The sequence below is a fragment of the Bombus terrestris genome, chromosome 10, assembly GCF_910591885.1.
Source record: "Bombus terrestris chromosome 10, iyBomTerr1.2, whole genome shotgun sequence".
Lineage (NCBI taxonomy): Eukaryota > Metazoa > Arthropoda > Insecta > Hymenoptera > Apidae > Bombus > Bombus terrestris.
Window position 1 is genome coordinate 4,437,470 of NC_063278.1, and position 12,045 is coordinate 4,449,514.

Here is a 12,045-nt window from a genome sequence, read left to right on the forward strand (position 1 = left end):
CTTCGGTGCATCGGATACGAACGACACACGCGTATCGAAGATCAATGTTGTTCCGAATTTGAGAACGAGGACAACGAGATCGGAAGGAGTATTATCAGGATACTCGAGTGTTCCTATCGATCGTTTTCCTGCCGTTCTAAGTCGGCCAGGATTGATAAAATTCCAGATACTATCGGTTGTACGATGCTTTCTAGTACGGTGCAAAATAGCCCACGATATATGTAGCTCCTGCAAGTTTGAAATTGGTTATTTCGATGGAAAGGAAATTGAATTTCAGTGCAGGTAGGAATGGATTTTGGAACTTTTATAAATCGAGTCAAATTAAATACAGTAAATGAAGTGAAAATTATAGACGTTGAAACAACTTCGATAATTATTATATATTTTCTAAATAAATCTTCCTAGATTATGTAATAATACATAAATAAGCGGACTATGCATTCGTTAGAGAAAATATCCAACCAATCGGCTGTTGGTGATGATCAAGCACTGCATTGATTCAATCGTATCGCTTTAATAAGATTCTTCGAAATTTCTATTACGTAACCATTGCGTGATATACATATAACATTGAAGGAAACATTTCCCACCTTCATACTCCAAATTATATAATTTCTATGAGAATACATACTGACTTTTTGGATGAGTCAATTTTGCGACTTGAATTCGAGCAAACTCGAAATCACCCTATTATCACTAAGCTGAATTATCATTTATTTGTTTCACTTCAAGTTTTTAAGTATCAAAATTGCTTGAAACCACGTTACTGCCAACGTGTATAATTTCGTTTATTTTGCAATTTCATTTTATTAAAATCCTACGCTTTTCTTTTAGGTATGGTGGTCAATGGTTTTGTGAACGTGGTCATAACCACGATAGAAAGGAGATTTGGTCTGAGGTCATCGCAGACGGGCTTGATAGCAGGCGGATACGACATAGCTAGTTTCCTTACACTCGTTCCAGTGAGCTATCTAGGAGGCCGTTCAAAAGCATCGAAACCGAGGTGTGTGTATATATATATACATAAATACATATTTCACTAGACGATACCACAAGTTAGGAGTGTAATGCATCTATAAAACTGATCAATCTTCTCTCAATTTTTCTCACGAACAGACCTCTTCTCTAACTTGATTTTTTATTGGCAATTTACTATATATAATTTTATATACATAATTACATATATTCACTAGACGATACCACAAGTTAGGAGTGTAATGCATCTACAAAACTGATCAATCTTCTCTCAATTTTTCTCACGAACAGACCTCTTCTCCAACTTGATTTCTTATTGGCAATTTACATTCCCTAGTTGTATCAATCTTGCAGCAAATCAATGATGCGTGTGCGTACAAATATGTTCAGATATATACCTTATACATATATGTATAATGTGTATATATATACGTATGCACGTATACAAGGTATTGTCTTGTCTATTAATATTAATGCCGATATCGGTTCACCCCGACAGTTCTCATAAATATTAATCCTAACGTCAGCCGGACGGACAATGTCGGTGTTAATCTCCATTTCGTTTCTTCCCTTCGAAACTTTCGTGCCCTCATCCCTCTGTATGGTATGGGCTTAATCCTAAATCGATAATCGATAACACTTGAAAACAAACAGCTAAAGAACGTAGCCTCGAAGCTAATGTTCCAGCATAAATGTTTATAGTGATTAGGATTTATGTAATTTAGTCTTCAGATACTTGAGTTTTCTAAATAATAAAATAACACACGTTGAAATTTCAAATTTCCTATAAAATGAAATTACCGGTTTCATATTTGTTTGACAGGTACATAGGCATAGGTGTTGTAGTCTTAGGCTTAGGAAGTCTACTTTTCGCGTCCCCTCACTATATTGCTGGACCATACAGAGGCGGCCAGCAATCGGAAAATATATGCCAGAGGGTGACGAACACATCGTCCCGTTCGGTAAGTAATTTTACGCAACTGTTAACTAATTTAGTAGTCCAAAGATCAGTGTTTTCTCAATTGATTTTCATATTATAGCGTGAGGAAAGCTCTTTGAATAAATTTTTGAAAATGCAGTTTTTTCTTCAACATTAGAATTTACTGCGACAAGGATTTTATAAAGAAGAAGAATTTAAAATTTAACATGAGAAAAGTGACGAGCAATAATTATTGCAAAAGAGAAAATAAGATAGAATAGATCATTAGTAATTATTGATAAATTCATGTTCACTAGCATTTAATATGTGCATTGAAGAAATTATATTACGTGTAGGCTGACTTAATATTTAAATGGAAGCACACAATAATAGCTTGGAATATTAAAGATTGGTGGAATATTAGACATTGACTAAGAACAAAATGTATAAATGAGAAGAGGTTCTTTAAGAAGAAACTCATTCCTATTTTAATGTGATAATTTTATACTGTTTACTACTTGAGAATCAATTACTAGAGGATACGAGCTTGTGCCTTTGATCAACGAAGAGTAAAGATTCAATTAGGAGTAAGGAATAGGGTTTACTGATGGATGTCACCCTTTATATTGCAAAATTCCAGTCTTTATAATATAATCCAATTTTTTTTTATCGTCAAATATCAAAAATAGATGTTAATTTTTCTATCATTAAATATCAAATTTAATTCCTTACAAAAAATTCGAAAGTAGAAAAAAATAATAACATAAAAAAAACCGAAAAAAAAAGAAAAAATCGTGACACCACGTTTTATCTTTACTTTTCAATGCATCTCGGTTATGTGTTAATGAATACCTATTAAACTTTCAAAACAAGAAAATTACTACGTCAAACGTAAATTCTTAAAGATTAATCTTAATAATGAAACTAACCATTCTACAAAAAGAAGCTTCTTACACATGCAATAAACTTAATCATCTCCATAATCGATCGACAAGTTCGTAGAATCGTTACCTTTTCCATCCTATAACAAATATCCACTATTGTGACGTAAACGGTGCATAATCAACTGACATTTTAAACGTTTCATTCGTTCCATTCTTTTTATTCCGATTCTAATAAAATCTCGCATTATAGAGAAAAATATCAGACATATTTTTTCGACTATTCTCGTTTGCTGATTAAATTACTCTCAATTCGTTTCCTCGCCATTCAGCTATCCTGTAATGGATCCGTGGGCCAAATAGACCAGGAACCATACAGCGGATTGTACTTAACTATCTTTCTGATGGCCCAACTTCTGCACGGGGCGGGTTCCGCTCCTTTCTATACGCTCGGCGTTACGTACCTAGATGAGAACGTGTCGAAAAAGATGTCCTCTGTGTATGTAGGTAAGAAAACCACGTCTGTCTGTTATCGTCTTTCGAAACTATTAAAGCTACTATTACTAAAAAGAAGCTAAAGCGTAGTTAAGTCGAGTATTATTTGAGAAATATTGAATCATTGGCAGCGATTATGGGATCAAATTCAATACGTAGGTACATCGCCGCTGAAATTTTGAAATCACCTTTGATATCTACATTTTACGGAAGTAAAAGATATAATAAAAAAAAGAGAAGAGGGAAAGAAAAGAAAAAATGCTAAAACATTACATCTTTCCCCTTAAATTTTTCGTTGCATCGCGTTACATTCACAATTTATCTTTGTTCTGTTCAGGAATTTTCTACACAATGGCCATAATAGGGCCTGCATTAGGGTATGTTGTCGGAGGCGAGTTGTTGAAGCTGTACACAGATTTCATCACCGTAGATCCCTCAGAGTGAGTCTGAATACAAATTTTTATAACTTACAACTCGTATACTAGCGTCATATGCATGGCTTTTATGCATGTCGCTTTTCAAAACAATTCATTCGATAAAATATAACGAAAGTATAAATAAATTGAATCTTAAAAAATACATATATACATATACACACGTGTATGACATTATGCAAACTTCAATCTGTAAACACGATTCCAATTTTTCGCATCGGAGAGAGTTTAAAATTAACGCGAACAAACAAAAAATCCCCTAAGGTTACTTAAATATCATCGTTTAGTATCACCTTCTACACGTTAAGCACACGATACTAACTAACAGTTTTCGTTAGCCCTAAATTCTCGATCGAGTATCTCCTCGCGTTATCACAGGAAATATCAAAGACAGCGCGCGCAAACTACCAACTATTCGTTGATAAAAGAATCAAAAACGATAAATCACTTCTAGAAATTTCCTTCTCCTATCGATTCATTTCTCTCTTTCTAAATCGTATCTCGTTGCACCTTGAATAATGTTTCCGTACTTCTAAATGAAACACGAACGTTTATTAATTAGATGCGTCCTTTTAACTTCGACCATTACTCATTCGAAATTGGGTAAAAAAATTCTCGCGACCGTTGGCCGTGTTTATCGGGGGAAGAGCATCGATTCATTTCGAGGAGTGGCTTTCAAATAAACTTTCAGAAGAAACTTGCAAGGATTCTAAATTTACTGATGTCCATTCGGATCGTCCGCCGTTACGAGAGGCGCAGTTAACCGTGAAATGTGAATGGAGATCCTTTCGACTTTTAATTTCAGTCTCCTTCTAACCACTTCTTGCTCGTTTCTCGTCCCCGCCTTCTCCTTCCTTTCTTTTGTCTTTTCCGATGTAGGCTGTTATCATAATAATTTCTTGGCTCCTTGAGCTTCAACGGGAACGCAGCCTGAGCTTGATTTATTAATCGGGGAAAAATGGAAGTTCCCCAGAAAATGATTACTCTGGAAAGTTTAGTGGTTCGGACATTTTATCGGTATGAAACAAAAGTAGAAACACAGGAAGAACGAAAGGAGGATTTGTTTCTGCGAGTTTGATCTTCTTTCGAAATCGAATTTTCCTTATTTTCGATCGATTGTTCGCAGTTTATTATAATGAATCTCCTCTATCTTGAAATTTGTATTCTGTAATCTTGATCTCTCTGCAAGTTTCAAATGTCAATCTTCTTACTTTACTTATGAATACCTTGTACAAATAAATATTCGTAATTATATAATTATTAGTTAATAATTTACTGTAATTGTCACATGAAATTCTTATTATTTACCGTAGGCGATCTTATATAATATTCTTCGACCTTAAAATCTCAATTCTTTGACATCTTAATTTCTATGCAAGTTTCGAACTTCCGTCGTCCTACTTTATCTCCAATATTTTATATTGCACACAAACATTCCCATTCTAATTATCGCTTACATTCTTGTGCGAAAACGTCTTACAAAGAAAAACCGTTTGAAGAGTTTGGAAAAGTAGAAACGCGAGAAATTCAAATAAAGAAGAAAACGCCACAGAAACCTGGACGTCGACCAAACAGAAAATACGTAGCTCGGAATCGATAGCCCGTCATTTAAAAGTAAAATACGCGAAGATAGAACCTCGGACGTTGGGAATCTTTTACACGGCCGACAACTCGATTTACTGTTCGATGCTCTCGGTGTCATACACGTCTCCGTTTGCGAATGGAAAGGATTGAAAGCGGGGAAAAAAGGCGGGAAGAAGGACAGCCAGCAACGATTAATTCGATTCTCACGTGCATCTCGTGGAGGGGATGTGGCTGAACGAAAGAGACGAGGGTTGCTCCGCGGGGGAAGGAAGCGTTGCAGACAAATGGAACTTGATTGTGCTCCAAGTGTCGGGGGATGAAGTGACACTTTTGAAGGGTAACATCGGCATCATCCTCAAACGTTGGTTCACCGCTTGACATTTTCCCCACGGGCTGTGTACGTGTACGTGTACGTGCGTGCAACCGCGTCCATGGGGTTACATGCGCTATTAATCGCGGCCCATTATACGCTCTAATGGTCCTCCGAGATATTTTCAACGGGGCAGACAGCAGATTGAAAACAAAGATTGTATTTCTGTAGAACTGAAAAATCGGCTGTCGTACCGTGTAACTGAATTGAAAATTATGTATTATCGACTTTTGTTGCGACATTATGCGAGTTCTGTGTCATGTACGTTGTTTTCAAAAAGCTTTCCTTCCACGAAGGAAAAAGTTAAAATTCCAAGATGAAAATTTACTTCGATACTTCTTCATGTTTGTGTAGTTTTTTATTTCCCAAACTCTAACATAAATCACCGTGTCCCCTATATTTTGCAAAATCTATAGAATCCTCTTACTCCCCATTGATAAATTAAACTAATTTCCATGGAACCGAAAATTTCCTCGTCTTCGAAATTTCACCGAAAGGAATTCGTCTGCCTCGTGAAAACTAATAAATCAATGAAAGCAAAGATTAATTAATTAATCCCGTGATACGAGACAAAAAAGAAGAGCATCGACATCGGTATCCTCGTTATCGTTTCAGGGACAAGAAGATATAATTAAGCGACGCAAACACGTTTGAGGATGTTTGGCCGCCGTAACGACAAGCTGCTGTTCCTTCTGCGAAGCTTCTTTTCAAGGCCGTGAAACAGCAAAAATAGATGATAAAAATCCGATAGCCCGTGTATATCAGCAACATCATCCCTGTCCATTAACTCGATTCCTCTTCGGGCGTTATTCGTGCACCGTTTAAAACAAGATCCCAACCATGAAAATTCTATTTCCACGATCCTGTTCCTCGATGGTTTACCACGAAATCTTCATGCCCGACCATTTTTCACTGCCTCTCCCATCCCCAGCCTCGTGTCTCGTCTCCAAGATTTCGCGATTAATTTCGAAATTCTGCGACGTGGATTTACGTACGTGTAAGATGTAGGAATATAAAGTTCGAATTTCTTATAACACGGTGTAAGATGCATCTGCAATGTGCTTCAGAGAAACGTGATTCACTCGTATTTGCGTACTACCAGTTGTCGAGTGTCAGGTTGAAAGCTTCTGCGAGTTTGCGATGCTGGTGTACAGTAACATGTTTTTGCGAGCGTTCTTTCGGAAAGTGGTTTTCCTTTTTATCTTTCCATGGTTATTGTACCTTTAAGCTCTATTTACTGTGCTCCAGAAATTTATAGTTTTAACCCTGCTCCGGTGCATATCATTCTTCATGCCCCTATTTCGTTTCAGCAATTTATATTCGTAGAATTTGAGAAATTTTCTAGCGATAGAAAAATGAGATTCGGTCGCGATTGGCCCCGAATAAAGCAGCGATGTTCGGTTAAGCTATTAATATTATTTTATACGTTAAATATAACTTGCACTGTATCTCACTTTACCGTTTTTTGAATAGGAGACCTCCAACGTTCCTACGTCGTAATCGTAAATTTCCTTGTATAAATGGTCAACTAACAACGAGTATTGTAGTAATGCACACATTTGGCCCCAAATGTTGGATAGATCGGGGCAAACAGCCGATAAATCCTGGCGGGAATTTAATAAAGTTGCCGTGACGGTCTGGCTAAACGCACCCCCACTCTTAAAGCGGCAGGAAAAAAGCGGGAAACGCGTTTAACGCGTAGCGGCACGAGAGGCGACAAATTCCGATGGTGAGCCCATTACGCGTCATTCCCCATCGGCATTCGACGACTATGAACCCCTTTAGCCGGCGTAAAACGCATAATGAACGCGGACAACTTTCCAGCCATTGTCCGTCCATCGTAATTCTTCCTTGCAAGTCGTGCGACGATCCTCTCTTTCCACCAATTTTAATGTTCTCCAAGCGTTTAAGGTTCAGCAGATGGATTCTTTTTCGCGAGACTGCGCGTTCGATTTCGCGGAAATGTTCGACAATGTTTCATAATGTATTTAATGGTTTCGAGATGGAAATTTGAAAGGTCTTTGACACTGGATCGAACCAGGGCTTTTCCCATCTTCTGTTATTCGACTCTTCGTTAACTTTAACTTACGATTAAGATTCCAGATAGATTAAAAAAGTAACAATTTTTATAAATAGATTTTCATCAAATTGAAAACAATCGGAGGAAATTATATAAATATGCGAAATTAGTTGAAATTACTTGTCTGGCAGAGATTTCCATCTTCTTCTAAAATTCTTCTACGTTGAAATCTGAATTTCTTCGAATATTAATCTCTCTGGAAATCTAAAATTTTCATTTCGTTGAAAATTAAGCAGCTTATCAAAATTTCTTTTCCATTTCCCTGTGTTTCTACCGACGAACAGATTCAACATCAGGAAGTCATAGCAGTCGAGTGTCATTTAAAGATCAGTTACGACTGACAGATAGAAAGAAAACGGGGGAAAAAGAAGGCTAAACGGCGATTTCTTCAGTCGGTATAGAGCAGTTAAGTCTGCTAAGGGATGATCGTGCAGTTAGTCAGCCGTTTCCGGGCAATCAATCACCTCTTCCCAGTCGGGTTTTGCCAGAAAAAAATGAGCCCAGCCCATCGGACGTAGCAAACGTAACTCCGACGGGAAAAAAGTTACGTAAAGCCTCTGCTAGAAATATTCGCTTCGTCAATCGATAAAACATTCCTGCTCGTCATATCGAATTGATTCAACGTCCAATATCATATTTGCTGATGATACTAGTTAAATTCCAGGTATTTAGAAAAATATATCGATACTATCAAAGAATTGGAGAAACGTTGTTTGCTTGAACTCGAGTCAAAAATTAATCAAATCAATTGAATTTTGATAGTTTCCATCGTTTCAAATGGATAATATTTCCTTCCTGTCGTAGACTTTTATCACATGTGCTTTCGGTTACTGTCACGAACGTAGAATTATTAATTTGAATTATTCATTTCAATTATTCATCTTACTAGTTCAAATCGGTTCAAAGCAATCTTGATCATCCAACATCCCCACCGTCATTTTACCACTATACTTCGTACAATATTTAAGAGTGAATTACTAATCATGAAGCTTAAATCCAGTCATCTATTTGACGTAATCCTCAATTTCGTACTATACATTTACCTATTCGGAGGCTAATTATAATTAAACCACCTTGTAATTAAAGCAACAGGCATTGCGTTCTACTGAAATTATCGGAATTACATATATTAGACAGAACATTGTATACTTTAATGACAATAAAATAATTTTTCAGGGCGAAGATCGTGTAGTTTGATCGGTAAAAATGAAGATACGAAAAGTTTCAATTGCAGAAGTGTATATTCTTTCCTGTCTAATTACAACTCTGTTATATCAACCTGTGTGTTAATCTATCATAAGCTTTAATAATCGTTTTAACACGTCTGTTCTTATCGATAAAATTCATCGAGAATATCCCATCTCTATCGAACAACCATCGAACAACATCCTTTGTCCAACATCAACTACGACGCGCTTCTCGGTTGAAGCCTGCTAATCCTCAATTTAAAATTCGATTCTCGTAACCGCCTAAACGGCGGAAGTTTTAAGGCCGGGTCGCAACAGGATTTACCGAGTTTTCCGCAAACTTAAATTGCGTGTCGAAGCGAACGCAATCCGATAATTTGCAAACAGAGAGAGGCCGCTTCATCCCTACAGAAACCTCGAATAAAAACAAAGGGACGAAAACGTTTGTCGAGAGCTAATAACATTCTCGCGAGTGCAATTACATTTTCTTTCCGATTCCGCTGGATGGAGCTGAATGCAGCTGAATGGAGCTGGAATGGAGGAAAAGAGTAGAGTAGCCGTTTGCGTTACGACCACTTCCGGTTGCAAGTTCGCGTCTACTGTAGCAGCTTAATAGCCACTATACACCGTGGACCTAAATTCCTAGTGCAAGTGAAACCAACGATACGCTATGGCTCGAAAGAAAATCAAAGATAGTGGGACTGTTTACTACGGTGAACTACATATCTATATTCTTTATAATAATTAATTAAAATGGTCTCAGAAGGATTCAATCAAAATTATGTCATCCTTCGTGACTCAACAACTGCGAATCGATCTATCGAAAATATATAAAACAATGATATTACTTCTTAAAATACTCCATTTAAAATACTCGTTATAATATTTCATGGATAAAACAATTTATTTAGAAATTTAAAATCCATCTTGTTATTTATGTGCGAAAAGATACGAATTTGCATAAAAATCCGCGGTCTACCGATATGCATAACACAAAAATTACTGTGTACCGTCTTATCCTATAGTACGACGTATCTTTCAGTTTTATTTTCACTCGTAAAGTCCCTTATTTTTCTTGTACCGTGAATTTAGGTTCACGATGTATGTGGCTCGTTTAATTTCGTAGTCAAACAAAAGATTGGACGGCAGATGTTGGTTGGAGCGCGACTTGCCTCCCAGTACTTTTCATAGTTTTTCGCTTTCTCACCTTCCGCTCTCTAGACTACGCTACGAATAGATTATGCTACATATTGCAGCGTAATACCGCGATTCTGAAGGAATTTGCTAGGCGGCGAGCTCGGTTATGCTCGTACGATGATGATGGCGCATTGTACGCCGTGAAGAAAAGGATGATGAGTGAGAAACGTTTTGAAAGTACTGGCGAGGTTAGAGAATATTGCTCGTGGTAGACGTCTCCCATGGAAAAATGTTTAATAACAGTGTTATCTTGTTATTATCGATTATTTTTATATTATCTAAGACGATCCATGAATTATATATTTAACTTATTGTCACGCTAATAGCACACAGCGTCCTTCGTTTCCTAACCAAATTACCAGAATTTTTTCGCAGATGACGAATCGTGCAGGCCGAACGAGACTTCTGTCCGCGTATCGGTATAGAACACGAGGAGAGGAGAACTTCCGGGCTCGTTGCGCGGCAATTAGTCGGGAAAGTTGCAGAAGCTCGGTCGGTTGGGAATTTCAGACGGTCGCGCCATGCGGCGCAATTAAAAAAGCGCTAGGAAATCGGCCGGTTGCGCCGGAAGTTCCGCGACGGAAGAGCAATTCCGGCCTACTCACCCTGTCGTGCTCGTCGTCCGCTATACTGTTCCGAGATAATTACATTTTTTCCCCTGGAATCCTTGCCCGCTCTTTTTCGTTTACGCGCGGCCTACTTTCTCCCGGAGTTTCGTTTAATATGAATGCCGCTTTAAAGCGTTTAAAAAAGGAAGAATTGACCCGTTTCGCGGATATTAGCAGTGCCGTCGAGCTTCCCTCTCGTTTAAAACGATGGTTAAGTAGGTAGATCGATGTAAAGTTAGGAAGACGATGAAAATTCGAAAGAAGGATCAGTCGGTTGCAGTGTGTGCTCTATATATAATTATTAATTCCATATAATTTAAAATGTGTACTAATTGTAGACGACATTTGTTCAGGATTGGCTTAACACCAAACAGCAACGTATGGGTGGGAGCATGGTGGATAGGTTTCCTAGCAGCTGCGGTTATATGTTTCGTAATTGCTATACCGATCTTGGCGTTTCCGGCAGCTTTACCTGGTATGTCAACTTCAATTTGGAAAAAGATTTTTCCTTTATACCATCTGGAACTAGTAACTTAAAATATACATGTGTAAGAAACAGATTTGTAACGTTTGACGTTATAGACGTCAGTTTTATTATTACGTACTACTTATCAGAAATCAATTTCATTCTGCCATCGTATTCGTTTTACACGACTCTAATAATACTAAAGACTAAAATAATACCAGTCGTTCTTTTCATATAATTTTCTAACTAAACTATGTACTTGCCAAGGTACGCAATAGTCCAAATATTTCTCGCTAGTGGAACGTTAATCGACTCTTCAACGATGATGCCTCTTTTCTCAGGTTCGGAGAAATTAGCCAAAGAGCGGGTGTCAGAGGCGCATCAGAAGCCCGAGCAGCCGTCCTCGAGCGATCGAGGGGAGGCGTTCTCGAAAATACGAGAACTACCTCGTGCTCTGACCGATCTGCTCGGTAATCCAGGATTTTTCATGTTGAATCTGGCAGGTGCCAGTGAAGGATTGCTTATCGCTGGTTTCGCCGCGTTCCTGCCGAAGCTGATCGAAAATCAATTCAACGTCAGCCCTAGCTCCGCTGCGTTACTAATGGGTGAATAATATTCAAACATTCTGTTGTAATCAATCAAAAAAGAAAAAAGAGAGCGAGAGGGAAAGTCGCGTGACTCTCGTCCATCGTAACGCGTAATCGTCGACATTTTTCGTCAAATACTCGAAACATTTTTTATTCTCCTCTTTCATCATGCAACCTTTTTTTTCTTTTACTCTCTTTGCGCAACATAAAATATCGGCTGAACGATATGTTACCGTCAGATATCTGCGCGGATGTCGCAAGC

At 37.8% G+C, this 12,045-nt stretch overlaps 1 protein-coding gene across 2 annotated transcripts in view; it reads left to right on the plus strand.

The window, feature by feature from the left end:
- LOC100648480 (solute carrier organic anion transporter family member 4A1) overlaps positions 1-12,045 on the plus strand; it is a 47,608-nt gene that overhangs the window by 30,544 nt on the left and 5,019 nt on the right. For both annotated transcript variants that reach the window (XM_048409779.1, XM_003398323.4), the window contains 6 exons: positions 835-1,003; positions 1,799-1,937; positions 3,108-3,282; positions 3,608-3,710; positions 11,084-11,205; positions 11,538-11,801. In XM_048409779.1, the coding sequence (XP_048265736.1) occupies positions 835-1,003; positions 1,799-1,937; positions 3,108-3,282; positions 3,608-3,710; positions 11,084-11,205; positions 11,538-11,801 (972 nt within the window). The remainder of the gene's footprint in view (positions 1-834; positions 1,004-1,798; positions 1,938-3,107; positions 3,283-3,607; positions 3,711-11,083; positions 11,206-11,537; positions 11,802-12,045) is intronic.